The 27,607-nt window shown below is 38.7% G+C and overlaps 2 protein-coding genes across 2 annotated transcripts in view; one reads left to right on the top strand and one right to left on the bottom strand.

The window, feature by feature from the left end:
- The window catches only part of ANGPT2 (angiopoietin 2), a 53,106-nt gene extending 36,406 nt beyond the window's left edge, over window positions 1-16,700 (top strand). Inside the window, 6 exon segments of the mRNA NM_001048126.1 lie at window positions 579-811; window positions 2,694-2,824; window positions 8,192-8,293; window positions 8,838-9,004; window positions 12,888-13,018; window positions 16,085-16,700. Coding sequence (NP_001041591.1) covers window positions 579-811; window positions 2,694-2,824; window positions 8,192-8,293; window positions 8,838-9,004; window positions 12,888-13,018; window positions 16,085-16,245 — 925 coding nt within the window. The 3' untranslated portion in view covers window positions 16,246-16,700.
- Window positions 1-27,607, bottom strand: part of MCPH1 (microcephalin 1) — a 233,188-nt gene that overhangs the window by 108,014 nt on the left and 97,567 nt on the right. The window contains 1 exon segment of the mRNA NM_001003366.1: window positions 19,094-19,171. Within this exon segment, the coding sequence (NP_001003366.1) occupies window positions 19,094-19,171 (78 nt within the window).

The following is a 27,607-nucleotide window of genomic DNA, read 5'->3' on the forward strand; positions in this document are numbered from 1 at the left end:
TCACTTTGAAGACAGTATAGATTAATAATTTAAAAATGTCCCTTTTTTACGTTGTCTAGGTCAAGCATCACAGGGTGCTTCCAAAGTGTATTGCCTGTACGCGCTTGTACTAGAAATGATTTTAGGTAGAAAATAGAAAAACTTTATGCATCTATGACACAGGTTACATAGGGATTCATGCATAGATATGAGGCTCTCAGCCTGGGTTTTCCACTCATCTTTCCACCTGCCCAAGTGTGTTCCCAACACTGAGGCTGCCTTCTCTTTGCCCACAGTCTCCTACAGCAAAACCACAGTCTTCAAGGGCACTCCATGTGATAACTCCTAATTACAAGCCTTAATTTTTACCAGCAAATTCTATACTCATATCTATGTCATACCTATTTATCTACTGTTCTTGGCAAGTTTGAGAGCTTCTTGAAGGCTGTGGCCACTCCTTTAACATTTTCACAGAGTGTCTTGGAGAAACAGAAATTCAATAAATATTAAAAATTACATAAGAATTATGAAACTGACTCAATGTCTACAAAGCAATCAGAAAACCCTTCACTAAACTAATAATTATTTCCCTTTACAAGTTTCCTGGAAAAGAAAGTACTAGACATGGAAGACAAGCATATAGTTCAACTACGGTCAATAAAAGAAGAGAAAGATCAGCTCCAGGTGTTAGTATCCAAGCAAAACTCCATCATTGAAGAACTAGAAAAACAGTTAGTGACCGCCACAGTGAATAATTCGGTTCTCCAGAAGCAGCAACATGATCTGATGGAGACAGTTCATAGTTTATTGACTATGATATCACCATCAAAATGTAAGTCAAGTTTACATATCATTTTTCTTCCATTTTCATTGCCACTAATTAGTAAGTGAAATTCTCAAATTTCTAAAAAAAAAAATGTTATCGTTCAGAAAAGGACTATTTCTCTTACATGTTTCATACAAAAGCTTTATAGGGTCTCAACACAGAACCAATTAAAAAGGAGGAAGTGATTCTACTCCTGATTATTTACCCAAAGAATGCAAAAGCACTAATCCAAAAAGATATATGCACCTCTATGTTTACTGCAGCATTATTCACAAAAGCCAGATTAAGGAAGCTGCCAAGTGTCTATAGATAGATGAATAAATAAAGAAGATGTGAAATATATATAAAAGTATACATATACATATATACAATGGAATATTATTCAGCCATTAAAAATAATTAAATCTTGCCATTCATGACAACGTGGATGTCGGTTCCCTTCTCTCAGCTCATCCTTAGATATATTGTGCCTACTTTATTACTGTTTTACCTTTCAATTTCTCTTGTATTTGAGAGGGAGGAAGAGAGGCATCTTCAGTCATTACTTAGAAATGTGGTATATAATCTATGTGGGATTTCCATTTTATGTTTTCTTTTTCTAAAACGAATTGATTCTAGTTCTTACTATGATTTATTTCCTAATGTCCTTTAAAACTCGATTCTTTTGACATAGATACATTTACATATGAATCACGTGAAGATATTCTTCATTTTCACAAAAAAATAGTACATTTTCACATCACCCTCGAGTCATGCAGTTATCCCAATTTTAACAGAAACACTTAGACAAGGAAATGAATAAAAATCACCCATTCTTGATGATAAGTGGCAGGATTGACACCAGAGGGCCAGTTGCCAATACCTGCCTTCCAACTGGAGATTCACTCTCTTATCATTTAGAAAAAAGTACTTTTTCACATCCATAGAGAAGGAAAAGGCAATCATCTGACATCTAGTGGGAACGAGATAATGTGAGGTGTTAGCTCTGGTGAGCCAAAGTAGAGAAAATCATGCAGCTCAAATCTCGGCAGAAAAAAAACGGCACAGGAGAGAGGGTAACAGAAAAGGGTTTCCTTTTCCCATATGTCTCAAGGTGATGTGAAGATAGAACCTCTGTCCACTTGTTATACCTACCCACACATTTGTGCTATATGCCTATGCTCTGGTGCGTCTCCAGAATGAATACAAATACCTGCAAGAACACACACACACACACACACACACACACACACACACACACACACTTTTTTATGGTAAAAAGGATTGGGAAATCTAAATGTTGACAGCAGAGTAAAAATTTGAAGGATTTTTAGATTTAGAATTTCAAAGACAAAGATAAATTAATGGCTCCTCTTGAACACAAACTATAATGGGACGGTTGCTTAAAATACAAAGAATACTTAAGGTCCTTACCCAATAGTCTAAAGAAATGTATCAAGACTTGACCTCAGATACTGACTTTTTAAAAAAAGGAGAAAACACATCCACAGCCTGGATAGGATCATGGCTGACGGGATATGCCCCGCAGCCACTGTAGAGGGGACACTGTACGTTCTTTATTTGTTGTTGTTCTTTTGCAATAACTGTATGTGATTCTAGTCAAGGTGGAAGATTTTTTTTTTAAGTAATTGTTTACTATGGCTAATTGCAAAGTACTTGCATTACATGTTGATGGTAAAAAAAAGAAGTATGGATTACTGGTGATAATCTTTGAGAACTAATGCAGAACAGACTAAAGGAGTAATGTTTTTGGAAAGGATAAAAACTGATGTGTCCTTTTTACTTATTATAAGAATTCAAATGTAATAAAACTTAAGTGCATTTCAAAATAATAAACTTGTATCTTTCCATGAACTCTCTTTAAATGCTTTCCTATTTTTTTTTAAAGCACCTAAGGACACCTTTGTTGCTAAGGAAGAGCAGATCATTTACAGAGACTGTGCAGAAGTATTCAAGTCAGGACTGACAACCAATGGCATCTATACGCTAACATTCCCTAATTCCACAGAGGAGATAAAGGTATGGTGGTTAGTGTCCTGGTTTCAACTTTCTGGCTGTAAACACACTATTTTAGAAGCAGAGGAACCACATTGTAGTTTACACACCCAGACCTTTCCCAACTTCATGCAAAGCAAAGCAACAAACATGTACCAAGCGTCTACCCCACACGGAGTACTTGCCAAGGACTCCAAGTCTAGCCACTGCACACAGATACTGACTGGGCATGTCAATGATGTAGAGATTTCTATCTTATCATCAGAAGACATCTAATTCCTCTTCTCCTTGCATTTAACTTAATCATACTGTCCATCGTTTTCCCTCAAGTGTCATTCATTTCATTACTTTTAAAGAAAACATTCTCCGAATACTAGAGTTCAAATAAACAACTAGTTTGTTTTTCAATTGTTATTTCAAGTAGCATTGGTAATTCCACCAAAAAAAAAAAAAAAAAAAAAAAAAGTCTCATTTAGCTCACAACTAAAACAGCCACAAAAAAGTTTTTCTCTGACACAACCATGGTACCCTGTTTTGCAAAAGTGATTTATAGACAGTTCACATTTCATTAGATAGCTTGTAAGAGGGCACGTACTCAGCAGTAGAGACTCAATACAATTAATGATTTTTCCTGCTTTGTCAAGGATGTCCCAAAGCGAAATTGACTTATTTTTTTTCCCAGTTGCGAGGGTGTGGCTGAAGCATATAGTGACTCAAATATAACATGCTCCATTCCCTTGATTCATTGAGGTGCTGGCAGGTCCCCCCACCGGAGGTTCTGTACCAACGGTGTGGATGCTGTCACAGTGTCGAAGGCCAAAAACGTCTTAGTGTCATTACAGTGACACTAAGGAAACAGTGTCAGCCCTGTGGCTGGCAGCGAGGGCCTCAGGGACCCCCCAGGAGTCTGCAGGTCACCCCATGAGGATCGCTGGGGTTTGCTACTCTTACCCCACCTAACATAGGCTGGAAGACTTAAAACATACCTTAAAACATACCGTCAAAGAGAGAGGCTCATTTTCTCCTCAAGTATTTGGAGTTTATTTCAAGGCATAAGCTCAATTACTTTGGGGAAAGTGAATCAACAGCCAGAACTTGCCTTAGTATTTTGGATTACTCAGTGAGCACGGCTCCTGAAGTTGCTCTGGGAGACCCTTAGCATTAGATGAGGGGTGGGGGGGGGGGGGGAATCACACCCCCCAGGGAATATTTCAATGTGGCTTCTCACAGAGGTTTGAGAAGGTAAAATAATACAGGAGATTCAGTGTGAAGTGTTATATAATTATCAGAGGACTGTATTTATATTAACTGTTTACAAATATGTCTGCATCTAACTGTAACTGTTACAAGTTAAACCAATGTAAACAATTACAGAAAAAGCCATCGATACTATATAAAAATGGAAATTTTAGAGGTTCCTAGAACTATTATCTCTTTGAACTCAGTAAGATCCTCAGTATTTAAAATGCTAATAAGAAAAAGCACTTTCAAAATCTAAGCATTAAGGGTTTAGGGACATAGAATTTGAAACAGTAACATATACTTTGATTATGAATTTAAAAGATAAATATTGTGCTATTCAAGACAATACTTTCCAAAGAAAACCCTTCTAATTCATTCATGCTGCTTTAAATCAACCTTGGAAATCAGTTAATGTCCCTGAGTGCCCTAGAAGCAATGCATTAGTGGGGAGGAAAAAAAAAAAAAAACATAAATAGTCTGCTACAGATGAGAAAATAATGAACAGATCCTGTATGAAGACTCTCAATCCCCTTTGCAATCTGGTTTTCATAACAATCCTTCGGATACTACTATCTGTCACCAGATGTTGGTCTCTTCTTGGCCCAAAGAAATGGGGACAGGAGTGGCGACAGGAGGAGGAGAGAGGATATCAGCGCAGTGTGAATGTTTTTGCAAATCCAGAGGGCAATCGCCGATCACACAGCACCAACCAACTGCTCTATAAATGTTTCCGTGACTCAGTGCAATGCTCCCACCCCAGAGCCCCATGTCAAAGCCAATGGCCTCTGAAATGTTCTACAGCAAGAGGAAAATGTAGAGCATTGTGGGTCAACGTGAATCTCCGGTCATGGTTGGCAACCTTAGGATTTATGTTTCTTTTAAACATTTGCAGTAAAAATAACTCATGTGCACAGCGGGGAACAACAATCCTACCAAACCTCAAGTTTCTCATCTCTAAAATAAATGGTCCAGATTAAGTGATTTCTAGATTTCCTTCCAGACTTGAGACCCTGGAATTCACCATCTGATCAAGGGAGAGAAAGCCTGAGAGACGGGTGTTTAAATTCTGGCTCTGCCAATTTGTGCCTCTGAGGCCCATCATTTACCCTGTGTGAGGCCTCAGTTTCCTAATCTGTAACACGATGAAGTCACCACAGTCTGACAGAGCGATTTTGAGGTGACCATGGCCATCAGCTCTTAGGACAGGTCTTACTACTTAACCAGCTATTGATAACTGTGAACTGTTTACCATTTTGACTGCCCCCAAGGACTATGAGATGGCTTCTCTGCATGACATCTCTGCAGCCATCTTTGCCCTGTTTCATCTAACTCAGGAAAAGTGCGTTCAAGACATCTTTGGGCTGACCTTTTCCAAAGGGGCTTACGTATTTCAACTTTATTTTTGAAAAAATCATTATGTTTCTGCAAAAGATAAAAACAAAAACTGCATCAAGGGCATTTGAGTTTGTTTCTGCTGGTCAGAGATGTAATAATTTCATTTCCCTAAATTTCACAGGGTATCTGTCTCCTGGTGTTTATCTGTGTCATTACTGTTTCATCAGCCATTCACCATGGCCTCAGAGCCGAAGCATGACACTTAAATCAAGCATCATCCACTAAAAGACTTCAAGTTTTAGAGAGCAAGCTATCAGGTCCCTGAACCATGCAATAGTGTGCTAACAAAAGCATTAGCTGCCCTGGGGTTGGTCGTAGCTGGAGCGGTGAGGTCTTGGGCATTCTCTGAGGAAGTCTGCTTTCCTGATCCTGAGATAATCCATTTCATCATTTTCACTCAGTGCCCTCTGGCTACGTGGACAACTCTCTTTGAACACTATCTTCCTCTGAAAGTTTCACGACTCAGTTAACCATGATACTTTAGTTTCTATGAACTCTTTGTTCTTTTTTCTTTTTAAGAGGAACAAAGAGACATTAAGGAAACGTCCTAATCATCTCCTCCTTGTCCCTGGTGGAGTTAGGGAATAGTGCAGCTCAACCCATTTTCACATGGGCGGTGGAAATGTCCAGTCTGGACTCAGATTTTCACACCAAGACAAACCACTTCTCTGATTTAAGTGTTCATGATACTCGATGATGGTGATGTTGACAGCAAAAAATCAAATATTCTGGGAACAAGGATAGGCTCGCTAAAAACCATATCCGGTCTTTCCACCCACCAGCATGCCATTTAGGATACAGAGGAAGTAACTTGTCTGTACACACATAACTCCTCAAGCCAGTATAGCTTACTCAGCTAGTTTACTAAACTAATTTTCTTTTAGGAGACATACTGAGAGAAGTGAGCAGTACTGATCATTGGGTGGACCACAGGCAAATAAGAGGCAGTATTATTCATGAACTGATTTCAAGTTGGAGCCGCGTTGAGGGCAGTTCTGGCCTATTAACAAAAGGGTCAAGTTTCTTTGTTTCTGGCAGTCTACTATGGTTTTTTTTTTTTTTATTTTTTTTTTTATTTTTTTTTTTAAAAGGTACAGAATGAGACCTTACTCGAGTCCTGTATTCCACCTAACAGCTGAATGACTCTGGTCAAATTAACTTTACTGAATCTTTTCACTAAATCTTTTCTCCTTTCAGAAATGCAAAATTACACTATCACAGCAGAAGTGCTTCAGGATTACTGATAATATATGCAGGGTACCCAGTGCAGTACTTGGAACAGAGTGGTGCGCAGCAATGATAGCAAGATAATTAATAATAATAATAATATCAACGCAGGGAGATAATAAGGGGTCACCTTAGGCAGGTCAATATTATTTGTCTGGTTAATTTAAAATGGGGAAATCATTTTATCCTTAAGAAACGCAATCTTCTTTAATGGAACATGTGCTCCCAAATGTGAGGATCATCAGGGAAAGCAATATGGGCCAAGGGACCTTTGTGGAGAGAGATGGGAAGAGCAGTGGAGAGAAATCTGCTGGAGAAGAGGGTTCTGGGTTCCAAGGGCAGCTCTCTGTCCCGTTAGCAATGAGACATCAGGCAAGGCATTGAAAATGAAACACTAGGTCTAGGTATGCTCTTGCTTCTCTTTTATCCCCCATTGTTGAAGATTTTAACTCGCAAATGCAGAAGAGTTCACATTTAAACTTACTCTGCCAAAATTTTCTCCATTATTTCCCAAAAAAAGACTGAGGAAGACAGCCGAGGAAGACTATTTCTAATTGGTTTTGAATGATAACTTTCGTATTTAATACCTTGTATGCCATAGGAAAATTTATCTGAACTTTCTGGAAGAATTTTTTGTTCTACTCTAATCTCATTATTTAAAACTATTTATGTAATCTTATTTGCAGGAGTTTCTAATTTCATAATAAAACTCCAGCTGAGTGGAAAGTGAGCATGCATGCTCCTGGCCCAAGACAGAATTCTGTGTTCTGAACAAAGTTTAAACCCACCAAGCCAGTTTGAAAGCAAAAACTAAAAAGAGCTAGGAAGAGAAATACCATGGGCAGTGAGCAAAGTGCAAAGAAGCTTGAAGTCATGATCTGAGGGGTAGAGCTACCAGGAGACACTCAGGTCACATACACCACCCTGGGTACACAGGAGCCTCAGATCTCTCACACTGAAGGTCGAACCGAGAAATCTGACTTTTATCCCACGTGGAAGAACCTCGTAACCCCACAGCATAACATAACAGGAGTCTTGGAAACCCTACAGTGCAAAAGTACTCTTTCTACCCAACTCTCTATGGAGTTGATAGGGACTGACAACTATCATAAAGGTCTCTAGAGTTGTGAACACCAGCTGGTAGATTTTTGCAGGTTGGAGATGAGGTTTGGAACCAATCCACCAAGATGTCCCAATTGCAATAAATCTCTAAGAAACAGCGATTTTTGGGTCAGCGATTGGGGTGGGTCTTTAGCCTAGAAGAGACGATGACAAGAAAGTCATATTCTCATCGATGCTGAAATCGTGTTATATTACTGTTTATTTTTCATCATCATTTTAAACTCCTGGTTTTCAATTTATTTAAAACCATCTGCTTCTTGGAGGACCACAAAGATTTACCCTGGGGAACCCTATCAGCACAAGTCATATTATAGGTATCCACATGTGTCTTGTTTCTGTGAGTTCAGATGCAGACCTGAGTCACTGGTGTTTCCCACGCAGTAATTGTGCACTTCCCATTGGCAGGCATACTGCGACATGGAAACCTCTGGAGGTGGGTGGACGGTCATTCAGCGGCGTGAAGATGGCAGTGTTGATTTTCAGAGGACTTGGAAAGAATATAAAGTGGTATGAATATTCTTTAAGCCATCTGAAAATAATTTTCTTTCTGAAAACTAACTTTCAAGATCTGCAGGCCCTGCACCACAAATCCAAAACTAACCAATGACTGTTGACAATTTTTGTTATCAAAACGTTCCTTTTAACTGTTGTTTCAGTCTCCCCACTAACGAATGACCCTGTCAATGTAAAGTAAACTATATATCAAAACAGAGGCATGCAAGTGTGAGGCTTATTTTTAATGGCAGGCTCAGCGTTTTTCGGTAAGCCAACAGTTTCACAGAGCTTCACATGTCAATAAACTGAGCTGTTTACACTCATGTTTCTATTGGTGATTTCCCCAAGTAGTTCTAATTACTCTAGTACTAATTTTCTTCCAGTAGAAGCTTGTCTTTTTTTAAAAAAACTGACCTTTGGAAAAATCTACTTTCTTATATAGAACACCTCAAACTTTCAGAGAACAGGGAAGTATTTAAACTGATTGACTATTGATTTCAAATAAGTGAAGAAAAAAAATAAATGAGGTGATTGAATTTTACAACTTGGATTATAGGGATTTGGGAACCCTTCTGGCGAACACTGGCTGGGAAATGAGTTTGTTTTCCAAGTGACCAATCAACAGCCATATGTGCTTAAAATACACCTTAAGGACTGGGAGGGAAACGAGGCGTACTCGCTGTATGAACATTTCTATCTCTCCGGTGAAGAACTCAATTACAGGTGAGTTGTGTGTAACTGGAAAACATTAATAGATTTGCTGGGTGAGCATTCCAGAAAGTCAGAGCCCCACTGCATCGACCAGGATCAGAAGTACTGTGAGGATACCTTAAACGGAGGAAACCTCTCGTTCCTCAGCATTCCATGTTGCCTTTCGGGAAGCTCCTCTAGTCTGAAGATTCTAACTTTGGTTTTAACCATATGAGGGGAACTTCACGAGGACAGCATCTTGTTTGCTGTCTCTGTCTTGTATCCTCAAAGCCTGGCACATAACAGGCATTCAACAAGTATTTGTAGAACATGTAAAGGTTGTGTCCATATTATAAAAAGTCATGCCGATGTCACAATGGAGGGTATATCTGTGACTAGACGGTTTTCTTTCAGAAGGTTTTAACAGTTAAATCTATCTTTCTGCAGTTAAAGCACACTCAATTGTCAAGTTCCATCCCCAAATCAGGGTGAGTTACCAAGTCTAAAAGTGGCAGACTTAGGTGGGTTAGTCATGCAACTCCTTTACTTTCCACCATAGAAACAACAGCCGAGTCACAGCACTCCCTTAGTGTTTGTCTTGCCCCACGCATTTGGCGGCGCTTATCCTGAATGTTCCAAGAAAAGCATGGGCATCCTTGACTCAGAATTTAGTTTCTGGCTATAAAGCACCGTGAGAGTAGAGGCGGAGAGCAGCACAGGCATTGAGAGACCGGTGCCTGACGAGTGACCTCACGGCAGGTAGGGTAAAAGCACCTACCTGCGCGTGGTATCACGGACAGAGGTACTTGGAAACCCATGTGCGACGCCGCAGGGAGAACAGTGAGATCATGTGCCAGGTGGCACCGCAGGAATTGGTCTCAGGAGGCACTGAAGAATTGTTCAATCACCAACACAGGCCTGCAGGAGTCTGAAGAGCACAGGCATGCACATCATGAAAACATCTACACTCGAGTCAGAAATAAAGTTCCACCGAACATCGCAGGAAACAGTCCTTGTGGGGCCTCGAGTCCCACCTACATGTCATTCATGCCCAATTCAGCCCCTCTGCACCACAGAAAATCCAAACTGAACAGCTTAGAAAATACGCATGATTTCCAAGTCCCTGAGCTGGCTTCTTTGGGGTGGAATCTACAATGAAGAGCACAGAAAAACAGCTACTGCTTTATAAACGGGAGGGTCAAAATTTTGAAAGTTTTGAAGACAGGTAATGAGACAGTACAACAAGTAATGACATGACTTCTGAAAAGTCAGTGAGACAGAGCCCATCGGTTCTCATCACAGAAAGAGCAGGGCTCCCTTGAAGAGAGAAGGACGCAGATGAATGAAAAGATAGATGTTTGGGCCTCCCTGCAGCTCCAAGTTGACTCCAAAGAGATCAAAACTTCAATGAATTTTTAGACACGAGTGGTTGGTCATTGTTTTACCTCCAAGCTAAATATTGTTTCAACTGGCAACAGTTAGGAATCTACAACAGAGGAATTAAAAAAAAAAAAAAGAAGAAGAAGAAGGAAAGAAAGAAAGCAAGAAACACAAAAATTAAGGATTAGACTGTTTATATAAGGAGATTTTACAAAATGGGTCATTACCCTTGTATGCTGACATTATAAAAATGTTTTAAACTGAGATAGTTTTTAACAGATACTTCCTTTAGAAATGCGATCAGTTTTGGGATATGCCATTTAAAAAAGCACACATTCATTTAAAGCTCAGTTTAATTTACTTGGCAGTGTAGGGCAGATACTACATCGAAACAATGATTGTCCCAGAAAAACATGGTGGTGACAAGCAGGCGGTGACATGGCTGAGCAATACACAGGGGTCTCAGAATGCCACTGTTTGTAGCCATGGAGTTGAGTTTTTTCCCCAAAAGAAATGTTCCCCAAATGCTGGAAAACCAAAAAATAAATGTCAAAGGGAAAGGATAAATGCATCGACAGAATTTTTTTTTATTTTTTATTTATTTTTTTTTTTTACTAAAACTAAAAACTATTTGATACTATATTAAACCTTAAAGACTGGTGGCAGCTCTATACAAATGTTCAGATTTCATTATTCAATGCTGGCATTGTTTCTTTCACTCCACTCCTCTATAAAGTCAACTGATAACCAACGTAAAGCAATTTCAAGGATGTGGTTATTCTTAAGAACCAAATTTAAAAGAAACCCACTATAAACCAGGGGGCCATATAATAGAAGGATCTAAAAATGATACAGCCCTTCTCAGAAACACAAAGAAAAGATGGCGTTCTCTCTGATTCTGCTCGCCTTCATGGAGGTTTAATGAGTCCCATGAGAACTGACATTGTTGTAAAGGAGAGAAGAGGCTGGAAAGGGGGAAGGACAAGTAGAGTGGTTTATCTGGATGCTATCTATGATTAACGAGAAGGGCCTGGAAAGAAACCAAAGCGTTTCAAAATCCCAAAGATGAGTAGAATGAATATAAATGTTTTGCAGCAGGTAATGAGAGACTGTGCTAGGGGCCAGGGTCGTTTTTGAAACGTTGAGAACACTGAAATTCAGAAATTTATGATGCCTTATGATGGGGGTTCTAGAGCTACAATACTAAAAACAATCTTAAATCTATGTCAGTAACGCTAAAGTAGCCTTAGAACCAAAAATTTATGGAACTCCTCTTGGCATGCTCTGTACTCCCATCTTTTCAGAACCATTCTCTCAATAAACAAACATTCCTGGTAAGTGTCTACCAGGGTAGAACCATAACACAGGAGTTAGGAGTGTGGTAGAGCTAGAATTTGCACCGGATTCATCTATCTCAAATCTCAACAATTTGATATATAAAAACAGGAGGAATGCCTGCCTCTCAAGGCTGGTGCATGCGCTCCACGAACACATCCATGAAAGTGCCTGGCACAGTCTGGTTAGAGACAGTCCCCAGCGAACCTTCCCTCTCTTCCCTACCCTCTGTTCCAATACGGATGCCTGGAATTTATATAATCATTTCAAGGAAGTGGTCAGCAAGAGAAGAGTATCATTTTGGGGACCTGAGGTAAAATTCTCCCTCAGACGTTGCAGGGTTTTGTTTTATAGGATCCCCAGGTCACGAAGACTCAACCAGCTGGGCTCGCCCACTACCATCCTCCATTGCCAACACGGTAACATCACATCCTACACAGCCACACACGGGCCTGTGAAAAACCCTCCTCTGGGCTGTACTGTGCCAATCTGCCAATGGGCCTTCTTGAAGCAGTGTTAACACACTTTCTCTTTCCCTTCTACCTCTCTCCTTGGCACCCAGATCACTGATGCAAGCCAGATTTTGGCAATCTTCTAAAAGTACGGGCTATTATCTGGTGTCTAACTTAACATTACGTTTATTCCTTTCTCAATATCCAGCAAGTTTATTACAATACCATATAGAAATGAGGATGTATTTTCTATACAGTTCTATAGATTTCTATTCCAAATTCAATGATCCTTCTGTGCCTACAAGGCTTCCCATCCCTACCACTCCACTGAAAATAATGATGCCTGAAGTTGTCTCATCTTCTCAGGGCTCTCATTTCTGTATGGATGATGCCGGGAGACCTGGAAAGAGGACGCTTTCACATTGTATTTTCCCCTCTTCTGTTTATCTGAAAACAGCAGGGAAATAAATGAAAGGGCCCTGAAGCCCCTGCTAATGCTTGTGTAAGTGAGATGAGCTGAAGATTTCACGAAAACATTCCTCATTGCCTAAGGATTTGATGATAAGTTGGTTCCTGTTTATACCAGTACAAAAATATTTTGTCGGGAGTGTGCATTAGTACACCAACCAGTACAGAACGCGTATCTGCAGAATGGAATTCTTCATTATAAAAAATTTTCCACTACGGTAAATCAACAGCCCAAGCCAATTACGTTCTTTTCTTTTCTTTTTTTCTTTGCATGCTTGCAGGATTCACCTTAAAGGACTTACAGGGACGGCCGGCAAAATAAGCAGCATAAGCCAACCAGGAAATGATTTTAGCACAAAGGATGCAGACAACGACAAATGTATTTGCAAATGTTCACAAATGCTCACAGGAGGTGGGATGACTTTTCTCTCTTCCTATTTGTTTTGGCAAGGAAGAATTTCATAGAGTGAAAGGTTGGCCATTTGGACTTGAACTTGTGATTGGTGACAATGTCCACATTTCATAAATAGACTTACTAGATGTAGGGAGATTTGTTTTTCACTTTTTCAGACTGTTGAGTCTTAAGAATGTGATGTTGAGCTAGAATTGTCAGCAGGCCAACTGTGTCTCTTCAGGACCTCACTCTGGCACAGAGAGAAACATCTGATAGCCAGCAAGCTCTCTTGAGCTTATGCACGTTGAGTAGCAGATGTCAGAGCCATGCTTTAATTTCATTTTACTTTATTAAAAAGGTTAAAATTCAAAACAGCGACTGAAACAGTGACCTAGATTCATTAACACAAAAGTGTTTCTAATTAATAACTCACTGTTCAAAACACGGAATTTGCCGTTCTCTTTCTTTAGAGATTCATTTATACACAGCAAATACTTACAAACACAGAGATACTAATTAACCTGATTTTTTTTAAGTGTGCCAAGTTAAAACAGTTGTCCAATTTAAATTAATGTGTTTATTCTCATGCTCTCCTTGCTCCCTACCTTTCATATCAGACTGCTTTAAAAAATAAAAATGGAAACCACACCCAGAAGCAAGAGACTATTTTAACAGTCACTTAAAATGGCCAGATTAGTATCCAGCAACATTTAAGAGCTCAAGGACAGGAACCAACTGCTAGAAAATCCACCCTTCTAATTTCTAAAAGTTTAAGAATTGAATGGCCAGAACTAGTTAATTGTGACTGAGACAAGAAAAAAAGCTTGACAAATGCTATCAAGCGAGTTCTTAAAAATACTGAAAGACTTAAACCAGCAACGAAAATTCTGCCGACAGGACAAACTGAATGTGAAGGCAAACAGGAAGTTAGCAGGGTTTAATTTGTAAAGGCCATAAATTCTATTACCAAAAATTCATTCATTACTCACCCAGGAAAGACAAAGGTAAGAGCTGTTGTCAATTTATTTGACAAATATAAGGTAACTACATAAACAAGATCTAAGCTTATCATGTGTTTGCATTCCAGTTAAGAATCATTTACGGTCAAGAGAAAGGATTTTTATTTATTCATTTATTTATTCATGAGACACAGAGAGAGAGCTAGAGACACAGACAGAGGGAGAAGAGGCTCCCTGTCGGGAGCCCAATGTGGGGACTCGATCCCAGGACCCCGGGGTCACCACCTGAGCCAAAGGCAGACGCTCAGCCACTGAGCCACCCAGGTGCCCACAGAAAGGATTTACTTATGAGAATAGTTTGAAACTCAGTAATTTTCATGTCTTTAAAATAACACTGAAAGAATTAGAATCCATTACAAAAAAATCAGTCCTATGGCTTTTCAGATAATTTATTTATAGGTATCCACATAATCTATCTTGGCAACACAGGGTTTCTATCAGCCATAGTTTTTCAATGATTATTTCAGTGAGAGAAACCTGTTATATTGATTGTGGAAAAGCTGCTATCTCCCTCATTCTACCATAATCATCCTTTTTGAAGTCAACAATAAGGGGAAAAGGGGTGGGCTGGGGGGACCAAATGTACCAAATCCTTTTTTCCCATCTGCCATTCCCACACTGAGCCCAGCTGTCCACTCGACAGGGCGGTGGTTTTCAGACCACCCATATGTCATGAACTACTCAAGAGAGTAGGAGAAATGCATTAATAACCAAGGAAACAATATATTTATTTACTCAAATCAAGATTTAGGGCTGAGAGTAGAAGTGGGAAAGAAACTGGGGAGAAAAACACAGCCCAAGAGAGAAGTGGAGCCGTCCTGACCATAAGGAAATCAGGTTCCAACCCGTGGTCTGGGCCCAGGGTAACCAGCCTGACGATCAGATCAGCTATATTTTTGCACGGACAGCAAATTCTATAGTTACGTCAGCCAACAGGCTCCAGAACAGAACGGATCTATAAATCCGTAATATCCCTGAATATTTTGAAGGATTCTAAATAACATGCACAAATGTCCTATCAAGTGAACATTAATGTGAATCAGCTCAAGTCATGAATTGTAACTGGATGAAATAATTGGTCACAGTCCAATATGTAAATATAATAAATATAATCACTACATTAAAATATTTTTTTGTTTAAAGAAATAAAACTACACAGATATAACTGAAGCTGTCCTGTCAATACCTGCCCCTGGGGTGACCAGTGAATTCAGGCTTATTCACATTAGTTATTTATTTCACTAGGTATGCAGATATTAGTAACAGTTGTTTTTTCCCCCATATTCTAAAATCTTACATAAATGGCATCATACTGCATGTGTACTTGCAACACAATGTTTCTAAAATTTATTTAGACTATGTAGATCTAGATCATTCCTTTTCCCTGAAAACCAGGGCTTGGGGCCCACTCCTGTTTCTAGGGAAGAGCATTAAAACCCCAAGTGTGGCCATTTAGGTGTAGCTGTGGGACCCATGCCCTGCCCCTGCTGCTGCACCAGGCAGCTCCCTCACTTTACCGAGCAAACCACAATAGGTTTAAATCTCCTTTTTGTCTCTAGGACTTAAAGATGATTTTCTTTCATCTAGCTCCCCTGAGTAGTTAAAATTTGGAGTCATTAAAAAAAAAAAAATGTCTGGTAGGAGGAGGGAAGCTGAATAGTCTGGCCCACTAAGTTGTTGGAATCCACTGAGAGTCATCCAACAATTCTTCAGTGTTATGACTTATCCGTGCCTTCCATCGTACTCTGGTAGTCACCACATCGGGACCAGGGAAGACGTGCCATGCACGTCTATGGGTGATGGTCTTTCCACACTCACGCGGGGAAGGGAGCAAAGCAGCCCGTAAGAACCTCTGCCATGTGGAGCTAGGATTTAACTTGGGTAAGGCTGGAGACCTTACTGCTCATCTGTCAGTGCGGCACACTCTTTATGCACGAATATTTGCATGAGTCCACTTAAAATGCACGGAATGCGACTGGAGGATTAGTCAAGTGTTTCTAAGGCCATGCTGAGATGGAGTTAGGGTTACCAAGTTCCTAATTCCTTCTGCGTCTTACTTTCACAGGCTGGTGGTTTGATGCATGCGGCCCCTCCAACTTGAACGGAATGTACTACCCGCAGAGGCAGAACACAAATAAGTTCAACGGCATTAAGTGGTACTACTGGAAAGGCTCAGGCTACTCGCTCAAGGGCACAACCATGATGATCCGACCGGCGGACTTCTAGGTGCCTGCACACACCGGAGGAGCAGCGGACTGTGCTGGGTGCCAAGACCTCAGCCCGAAGCTCGAAAAGCCCAGGCTGCGTCAGTGTCTCTTCCACCTCAAACAGGTGGCGTGTGCGCGGGTGCACCGGGATCCACGCGCTCCAGCTGAGAGCCCCGCAGACCTCCTCACTCAGGCCTGCACCACGCAGGCCCCAAGCGCAGCCCTGGTATTGTGACCCAGCAGAACGCCTATGGCAAGATAAACCTAAGCCTGCGAATTTAAGACTGACAATTTACAGACTCTGATGTCACAACCAAGAATGTTGTGTCGAGTTCATCCGTAAATAACTGGAAAACAGAACACTTAGGCTATACAGTAGAGATAACCTTGGAGCTACATTTTTCTCAGTCCTGTTTATGGATTGTGTAAATATCCATATGTCCTGAATTCAGCATCACTATCATAACTGAAAGGAAGAAAAAAAAAAACACTAAGCCATAAAAATATATTATGTATTCAGGGATTTTCTGGGAAGTGCTTATTTGCAGTTTAATATTTGGAGAAGGAAAAAACATAGTTAATGCATTTTCACTCCTCCTCTTAGGTGCTTTAAACTTTCATCCTGAAATCAGCATATTTACGAATGTGTTGACAGCGTAGATTTAAGTGAATGCTCAAATATGTATTCCAAGTTTAAATGGTGAAAACTTCCAGGATCTCTGAAATTATAGAAATGTGTGTTCTTTCAGTTTATATGGAGATTGTACTATTTTTTTTTCTGCCTGGCTGTTAAATATAAAGGTATTTTTAGTAATTAAATATAACTTATTAGATAATTACATTTAACCTTTACAATAATATTTACGATTTTGTGATTTGATTGTGCTAATAACAAGGAAAGATCTGTTTTTTAATGATGAAGAAAATTATACATTTAATTCTATAACAAAGAGACTTTACCATCTTTTCCTCACTATTCTATTACAAAGGTCTTTTATTTTTTCTTCTAGTAAGATATATTTTAGGGAAGTAAGCTATAGTTTAGTTTGTGGTTGAAAAACAACCTTCTATTTAAAGCACACACAACCTATACTTCTCAGACTAGATTTACCCCTAAAGGTATTTTTTTTTTAAGTGTCCATCAGCAAATTAAAAAAAAAAAAAAAAAAAGAAAAAGAAACGCATTTTGGAGTGCAAACCAAAATCTGATGCTTATAGTAGATTCAAATCTTTACAGAAAATCTTGAGAGTATGAATTTAAGCTCAGGGCTGCAAAACTTTAAACCCCTAGAGTTTTAACTCCATTTGAAGTTTTCATAGTACAATTAATACTAACATACATTGTGTAAAACTTTATAATTTGCAAGTAATTTCTCACATATTTGCCTTGGAGTCAGCTGCTGCTAGGAAGCTGAGGGCCAAATTTGAAACCAGCATTTACCTCATGTCTGTCTTCACTTTATACTGTTCTACCACTATGTTTTTCTCGTTATTTCCATTTTTCTTGTGTAATTTACTTTACCACTATACACCCTCGCCCCAACTTCATTTGAGAACGCTTACGTTTGCTGCATGTTTCAAGTCATTTTATGGACTCCGGAAGAGTCAGGCACACCACTTTCTCCACCACTTGGCTGTACTTCCTCAATGAATGTGTTAAGTAAAGAACCTCCCCATCTTTTAATGGGTCTCTCTTTTTACAGTTAAGCATAGTGTATAAATTCAACAGAGGTAGCACAGCTTGGTGTCAAGTTTAAACATTATCTGGTAATAAGATAGCTCCACTGCAAAAGAAACCTTGTTTCTGTGATGTCTCAATGACCACACAGCAAACACTGAGATAGAGAAATGATATGATAGGACAAACTGGCAACAACATACTTGATACCATGTGCCCACACAGACAGGTAAAATGCATTTCAAAGACAAGCCTCATGTGTTACATAGAATTACATGTACTCTCTGATGACAGAGAGTAGGGGAGATTTGCGTCTTTGCACTCCAATTCCTTACATGATATATCAAACAGAGTCTTGCCAACAGGAATGTTTTCTCTCCTTAAGAAAATCTTTATAAAGTGTAGAGAAAATCAAACCAATAATCTTAAATATGAAAACAAAAGCAACCTCACAATCTAGATAACTCAGTAATAAAGGGCAGTGTCCTACACATAATGAAACAGCAGATAACATCAGCCCCCGTCACAGATAAAAATCACCACTTCACTTTCAGGTATTGATCTTCCAAAAGAATAAATTGTATCACATACCAGTTAACTTTTTTGAAAATGAAAGCCAACATCTACACGATCCTGCTTCCAAGTAAGCCTGAAATTACCTATTTAATTATCAATCTTTAAAAGAAATTGGAACCTCCACTAAGCATTTGAAATATTTAAAATTTAAAATTCAGCAAAGTTGAAGTTGATTTTGGAAGCTGATTTTGGAAAAAGTATCAGAACATAAGGACTGTATCATGTTGCTAGCAGGCCATGACTTTTATACCTATCAATTCTATCTTTATGAGCAGTAACAGCTTTATTTCTTAAAGCAGCAAACAAGATATCATACCACCTCCTCAAGAATCTAGTCCTTTTTCATTTTTTGTTTTTCTCAAGGACTTTCATAATTAAAATTCTTTAAGATTTCATTCTGCAGAATTATTTTTTTTGCAGAATATTCTCACATTCCCACATTTTCTCTCACAAATAGATTGAAAAAGTATTATGAAAGATCTATAAAATGTGTTTTTAACTGTGAGCATACTTGGTTTTGACTTAATAAAAATTTGAGTCTGTATCGATGCAAATAATAATTTCCTGAAAATTCCAAGTTGTATTTACCATAATAAAATAACATCTGACTTACAGGAGCTGCAGGGAAGTAGTTAGAAAGTTCAAACGGTTCCTCGGAAATCCAGTGACCCATTTCCAAAGACCACAGTACCTACAAGTGACACAATAAAAAGAACATTTATTATAGATTCATTAGGCTCTCAGTGGATAATAAACCACTTTGAAGAGATGGCCAAAACAAAACATATGCAGTGACTATGCACTCCATAGATCTGAAGCAGATGTGTCTTAAATACCAAGTACCATAGAGTCGTCATGTTGAATCAATCTTATGAATCATAAATGCTTCTTTAAGAAAAAAAAGTTTCGCAATGATGAGAAATCTGGGTTATTATCTTAGTGAGGCCAACTACTAAACACCACCCCAATAATAAACATATGAAATACTTTTTTAAGAATTCCAAGTTTCCAATTTAAGGAATAATTATTGACAATCCTCAGTAAATATTCCAGGATTTTATTAATTTAAAAAAAAACACATTTAAAAAAATAAATAAAAAAATAAATAAAAAATAAAAAAAACACATTTATTAGGAGAAGATAGATCATAAGTTTAAATTCAAAAAGCAGCCCTTCTGGCATGTGACTTTGTTTCTAACATGGACTAATATTTTCAGAAGTTCTCCTAAAGCATTTGAAAATCCTTCCCTGACTTTGGAAGGATAAAATATTTCATAAACAAGCTTTCAGTATTTTTATTTATTATTGTTATTTGAACCCACATATTTTAAATGATCAAAATGATGTTTTTGTTTTTAATTCAACAATGTTCAAGATTCTACAGTCCTCTCCACTTGATGACCGAACTCCCTGAAAATCTGTTTCTATTTCCATGCACCAATAGAATTATACAACAAAAATAATCAAACTGAATTACATATCCCATATTTATTTTTCATCTGCAATTTCATTTCTTACATTCGGTGAATCCACTCTCTTTTCTAGAGCAGCTATATAAAACAAGTTCATTCTGCTGAATTAAGGGGATGAAGAAAGGAGTTTTCCTGTTTGGTAGTTTCTAAGATTCAGACCCATCTATGGGAGCTTGGTCTTAAATATTTCCTTTTTTATATAATGAAGCTAATACTTATCCAACGTGAGTGAGTGAGCCGTACTTCATTTCTAAGAAAAATGAGCATACCAGTGGAATAAAGACAGTAACAAGACACAGAATCTGAATGACAATTTCTAGCACCGGTCTGGATCTTACTTTAAAACTGATGCATTTATTCACTCAACACTGTTTTCTTCATTTCACTATCCACTCATCTGTGAACAACGTGTTGAGAGCCTCCTGTGAATAAGAACCCATGCTAGGTCCTAGAAACACAAACGCAATCCCAGAGGAGTTCACCCTCTGGCAGGAGGGCATGAAGACAAACCACAAATGGTGATTTCCCAAAACAGTTCTGTGGGAACCTATAGAAGAAGGAAACTAACTCAGTCTAGGAGAATCAAGGAAGGGTCCACAGATGAGGTGACATTTTAAGCAGAGTCTTAAAGGATGAGTAAGAGCTCATCAGGCAACGACAGAGAAAATGGGGAGGGGAGAAGACATTCCAGCACAGAGAATGCCATAAGCCAAGGCAGGGTTAAAGTGGGCTTTTTTTTGTTGTTGTTTTGTTTTGTTTTGTTTTTGGCTAAGGGTGCTTTGGAAGAAGAAGTAAGAAATTCGGGTTGGTTAGATTCCTAAGTAAGGTATAACAATATACCGTTTCTATCCCTGTGTGCGCAAGGGCATTAGCACATGGCAAAAGAAATGCTGGTTGACAGAATCAGAAGACAATCCAGAAAAGACGAGAGAAAGAGCTCTGAGGGTGCTGGGCCCCGGGTGACAGAATGGGAATGGAGTATAATGCAGGGCAATGTGTCTTCACTATAGAGAGAAGAAGCAATGCGGTGTGTTCCCAAAGACCCTATTCTTTCTTCACTTAGATCTGGTGTATAAGTGAGCATTTTGTCAGTTAAGTCTGTTTTTGCTTTCCCCTGATTTTACTGTCTAACCAATATAGATAGACATATACATATATATGCACGCACACACACACACACAATACACACATATATATCTTCATAAGGTCAATGAAAGAGGGTATGAAAATAAATAGTACACTGAAATCATGTTTCTTCAGAGGTGGTTAAATCATTTAAGTAACACAAGGTTTATCTTACGGAGACACACTAACAACACACGTGTGGTTCCTTACAAGTCTGTGATTAGCCCAGGAAGTAAAATGTAAAACGTTTCAAAATCATGTTCATTTCAGACATGAGGCAATGTGAAAGAATTAGAAAGTGAGAAACATAATGTACCAGGGAGAGAATCCAAGGAGCCAGTCTTAAAACTGCGTGTGGCATTTGAGTTCCAATGTAGTCCACATTAAAATGTCAAGAGAGCCTCCTGGAGAAAATTTATGCTCTCTGAGCTTGTCCCTTTCTAAATGTTATAAAAATAAAACCATAAGGCATCTAGAGTAGAATTTTGCTAAGTGAATTAATAAAGTGAATTTATGTAGGCATCCCAAGAATTAATACTGGACAGAGATAATAGAAAACATTAATTCGACTGTAACAAAATCATCAAATCAGAAATAGAGTGTAAGCTTTCTGCTTTAGTTCTTTCATTAGCCAAAGTTATCTTTAGTAGTGTTACATATTGAGAAAATCTAACTCTGCAAGATCACAGTTAAGGCCCTAAGTGAACTAAAAGGTTAACCCATCATACTTCCCATCGTATATGTGATAGAATAAAAATAACTAAGATGCTAAATAAAGTTAGAAATTAGGTTGCATAAATACAGAGGATCAAATTCCACGTTTATAGCCCTTAGCATGAGGGCTGAGTTAGTTCAGCATTCACTGAGAATGAATATAATATTTTTGACATTTTAAAATTGTCATTCATAAAACGTGAACCCTGTTGATGAATCTAAATAGAAACTGCTTGTCTTATTATTAGATTAACAGCTACTGACGAGACAAATTTCCACAATGTAGGCGTGACCAAGCAGTTAATTCCATACCAGGCAAAACACAAATGGTCTTATTTCGTTTTATATACATCTAATCATTCTATTTGAATAATGTGAGTCAGTGGAGCTATGGTGAACCAAAGCCAGAAAATGTCATCGGTACTGAAGGCAAGTCAATAATAGCATCATTTACAAGGAAGACAAGGAAGCTGACTTATGGTTAACATATAGCAAGATGAGCACACCTTTATCTTCACCTTCTCCCAGACTCAACCAAAGGGATGGAATTAAAAGGAATGAGAAGAGTCTACAGGAGATAAAACAGGATGATATTTTGGAAGTTGCAGAGCAGATGAATGAATTATAAAGGACTTAGAAGAGCAAAGGAAGTTCAAATTTAATGTCTAGAGAAAGAGGTCCATAGGAAGCATCCAATTCCCTCCACAGATTCTCTAAAAGGCAAACAAATTGGTGGTCCTGAATACCTCTGAAAATGGGGTACAGAACAGGGTAAAAAGGATATATCCCCTACCTCCTCATTCACCCTCCTCTAAAATATAAGACAAAACTAAAGTCAGCCTGTTCTGAGAGCAGTGGTGGAAAGCGCCAGGGAAAACCTCACCAGCCCTCCCCCTGGGACACCAGATATTCTTTTCCAGGGACACAGATGAGCCCCAGGGGGAAAAAGACATGCAAATACTAAAGCTTGTATCTCAAACACCTCAATTCACACCAAATTATCTATACACCACTCAGGCAGGCAGAGTTTCAATCAGCTTTTCAGTGCCTCCTTATAGAACATGACTTTATACCCATTTGATAAAAGCCTCTAGCTTGAAAACATAGACCAAACCAAACAAGAATGGAATTCCTGGGATCCCAGTGGTGGAAAGTCCCTGGCTGACAGCAGCTCTGTAGACCTAGAGAGAACCAGTCTCAAGGGGAAGAGAATAAATGGGCTCATGGGTGGTGTCTCCAAGAAAAAAATATATGGGATGGGAAGATAATCTGATGTAGAGACAGATTTGAGAGAAGAGTTATAATAATAATAGAAGTTTTTGTGATTGGTTGCTGATAGGTGCGTAGGAAACTAAGCAATCAAAATAACTGTCGACAATTAGCTCAGGAAAACCAAAAAGCACAAATTATCAGAGATGAATCATAGTACATTACACGGCTCAGTTCAAATAGCATCCACATACTCAGTTCCTGTGTGAATGTGTGTTTATACGCATCGATAAAATGTTTAAAAATGTAACATATTGAGTAGACTGCCGAGAAGAGTGGGGAGTAACCAAAGGCAGCCATAGTGTCATATTTTGATCCTCCATCAAAGGAATTCTATAGATAATGTCTCAAAGTGAATTTAAAAAAATAAAAAGGCAAGAAAAACATTTCATTCAGAAATATGGAGGTAAAATATCAGACGGCTACTTCAGGAGTAACACTCCAGGCTGGGAAACAACAGGGCAGGCGGTGCCATTTTTTTTATTATAAAGCCTAGCAAATTATACTTGATCTTTAAAAACACTCTGTTTTGGATAATTTTAGTCTTACTAAATGAGACTTTTCATTTAATCATCACCCAGATTTCTGTATTCTGTGATTACCCCACGAAACTTTGCTCTTCTATTTCAAAAGGGCTTTGCAACTTGAACCAGTTTGCTGATATCTATGAGGACATCTTGCTGAGCCTGTAATTGGAACTGAGCTGAATCTATAGATCAAAATGGGGGAGAACCAAAGAGAAAAACAAATACCATCTGATTTCACTTACATGTGGAATCTAAAAAACAAAACAAACAAACAAAACAGGAACAGGCTCCTAGAGAGAGTGAGAGAGCGAGCAATCCAGTGGCTGCCAGAGGGGAGGAGAGGAAAGGGATGGGCAACATAGAAGGGGAATAAAAGGTACAAATATCTGGTTATAAAATAAATAAGACCCTGGATGCAATACACAGCACAGGGAATATAGTTACTACCTGACAGCTTTGTATGGTGGCAGAGAGTAGCTAGATTTATCGTGCTGATCACTCCCTCATACATGTAAAGGTTGAATCACTTCATTTGTCCTCCTGAAACTAATATAACATTGTATGTCAACTATACTTCAAGGAAAAAAAAATGTTGAAGGGGGGGTCTGACTACTTAAAACAGATCCATTTTCCCAAATTCATGAACATAGTATCTCTCTCTGTGCTTGGGTCTTTGATTTCTTTCATAGAGTTTTATAGTTTTCAGCAGGCAGATCTTACAAATATTTTTGTCAGGATTTAAATATTTTAATTTCTGTGGATGCTAATATAAACTGCATTTTTAAGGAAAAAAATCAGAATTCCAGTTGTTTATTGCTAGTACACAGAAATACAACTGAATTTTGTATATTGACCTTCGTACCCTGTAACCTTGCTGAACTCACTAGCTGTGGGAGCTTTTTTGTAGATTTGTTGATAGTCTCTGTGTAGACAGTTATGTCTTATGCGAATAAACAGTTTTATTTACTCCAATCTGTGTGCCTATTTTTTGTTTAGTTCCCTTAATGGACTAAGACTCCCAATACAATGCCAAAGAGAAATAGTGACAGCGCTGCAATTGCTGGAACTCCTTCGTGAGGCAGATTAATTTGATTTATTACAAACAAAAACAAAATCAAAACAAAACAGGACAGCACAAACCCAAAGTGTTTCTGGGCGTAAATGGATGTACCTATGGAAAGCACAATGTTTCTTTGTTTTGCTTTATTTTTAAATTTAAAAATTTTATATTGTTATCTAGGACTGGCACTGGCTACTGGTCCTGGTGCTTTTATGAACTGCTTCATTCTCCTTCTCCAAGGAATAATCAGAAAATTCAGACTGGTCGGTATAGCTCAAGATCAGTGAATGTCACTTTATAAACCAAAACCAATCAAATTAATTTCTCTTAACATTCACCTTAACTTCCTTCTTTGTGGGAAACAACAATATTCTTTGAATACAAAAGACTTCATATTGTTCAACATACCTGCTGATCAAAATCTAATCTGAAGGTCAGAAACTTATGCCTCAAGTTTAAACTGTGGGAATTTAGTTAATTTCAAATAGTTCAAAAGTATACTTGTTTCTCTAACCGTCATCATTGTTGTCATCATTACTGACACTTGATGAGAGGTTGTCATCATTACTCTCACTCCTATCACCCATCCTTGACCCCACCAACTGCTAGAAAACTTAGCTGCAAGAGTTCACAGAGGTATAAAAACATACATTCAGCATTTGCAAATTTCTTCTTTCTTATAGAAGAGGAACAAAAACTGTAATCACTAAATGTTTTTGCTATTTTAAGGTACCAAGAAAACAATACAAATCAAATTACAAATATTTTTCTCATCAGATTTTATAGATTCTTTGCCTCAGGTATAAGAGTAATTAATTTGCTCAAACACCACCACCTTAAGAGAATTTGCTGCTCCGTACACTGTTATGACTTTTCCCACCAAGAGAACAATATTTATGTTTTCTCCATAACTACACACTGTAGTAAACTGATTAACACCACAGAATCCAGGCAACTTGGTTAAACTAACCTCGGCCTCTCTGCATCCCTGCAACAAGAGGTATGTTTAACCTGTCTCATGAAAACGTTATACATCATTATAAATTATAAAAGTACCACATAGCTAATGAAATAGTTGTGGCAATGAAGCTATTTCTAGGTTACACTTCAGGATTAAAAAGTTGGGGTTGGGGGCGCCCGGATGGCTCAGCGGTTGAGCAATCTGCCTTTGGCTCAGGGCGTGATCCCAGCATTCTGGGATCCTGTCCCACATTGCGCTCCCCGCAGGGAGCCTGCTTCTCCCTCTGCCTGTGTCTCTGCCTCTCTCTGTGTGTGTCTCTCATAGATAAATAAATAAAATCTTTAAAAAAAAAAAAAGTTGGGGCTATCGATAGTATGATTTGTTAATAACAAAAGAATAGGGTATCGGGTGCTTATGTCCTGACCACTTTGGAGCCAGAAAACAGAGGAGGTCTGGTCTTCTGCAAAGACCAACTTGAACTGGCAGGGTTTCAAGGCAATAATATTGGTTCCAAAATAAGCCATTCCTCTGTATTTCCAACACATCTCAGAACATCAGGAAATGCTTTATGTTATTCCGTAAAGTTATTTTAAAATACAAACCCATTCCATAGATGTAATGCCTCCGTCAATGAGGCAATTTTCCATATGTGATTTTTAAAAATTGAGTTGAAATTCTCATAATGCACAAGTAACTATGTTAAAGTGTACAGGTTAGTGGCATTTGGTATATTCACCATGTGTGCAACTACCACTTCTCGCTCCTTTCAAAACACCTTGCTTATTCCAGGAGTATACCCTGTACCCTCCAGGTAACCACCCCCGCCCCTTGCCACACTCTACCCCCTGGCAGTGACTAACCAGCAGGTGGTCTCGGCGGACTTGCCTAGGCCATATATGCAACAGGACAAGAATCAGACAACATGTGGCCTTTGTGTCGGGTTCGTTTCACTCAGCATAATGTTTTCAAGGTCCATTCAAGTTAGGATTTGAATGAAGACCAGTGATAAGTGTCAAAAATGCTTGTTTAATAACAGTAGCTGATACTTATTGAGTGCTTATGGAGCACTTTATTTAGATGACCCTTTAATCGTCTTACAAATAAGTACAAGTACGGAAACTGAGTCTTGGACAGTAGAACTGCCTTACTGGTCACACAGCCAGTGAGTGGCAAAGTTATACCATTGAAACTCGTTGTCTTGTCCATCAACCTTTCAAACACACGTAGCATGTGACGTGCAGCCATGGAATAATGATACCCACGTTTCAGGTAGTAGAAGATAAAAATATCCTCTAGGCTATCTCTGCTTCCAGAGACAGATGCCAGAAAGGATTTGGCCTACAAATTGAGGAAAGGCTGAATCAAATTAGAAACTCACTTGCTTTCAAGCAAGGTGAATAAGCAACTTACTGCAAGTATTCAGGTCTCTGCACCCACAGAGGAGTCTTGCACTGACAAGGTCAGGGAGCCTAAGGCCGTGCCTCTCCTTCCATCTCCTGTGTGACTTGCATCCTCCGGAAGCAGCCCCATCTCCCCCTTCAAATACAGTTGGTTCCTCTCTAGAACCTTCCAATGCAGCACATGGTCCTAGGGCCAGCAACTCACACATCACCTAGGAACTGGTAGCCTGTGAAGGAGCTTAGGACAGAGACCTACTGGACCTCAATCTGCATTTAATAAGATCCCCAGGGGACTCAAGTGTGATTAAGTGTTTAAAAAGCACTGTTCTGGCTGTCTCAAAAAAAAAAAAAAAAAAAAAAAAAAAAAAAAAAAAGTGGCAAGAAACCAAAACCTTAATACAACCTATTTAACCAAGAGAGATAAGATAAGCAATAAAGTACTAAAAATAAGTAGTTAAGAAGTCTTTTTCCTTTTTAAGAGATATCAACTGACAAGACGAAATACCAGATAGTAAGAGGAAAAGGATGCCGTGCATTGATATATGCTCGAATAGTCTTACTAAAAATTTGAGTTACATGTATACGGGCATTTACGTGAT

This window comes from Canis lupus, chromosome 16 (assembly GCF_011100685.1).
Source record: "Canis lupus familiaris isolate Mischka breed German Shepherd chromosome 16, alternate assembly UU_Cfam_GSD_1.0, whole genome shotgun sequence".
Lineage (NCBI taxonomy): Eukaryota > Metazoa > Chordata > Mammalia > Carnivora > Canidae > Canis > Canis lupus.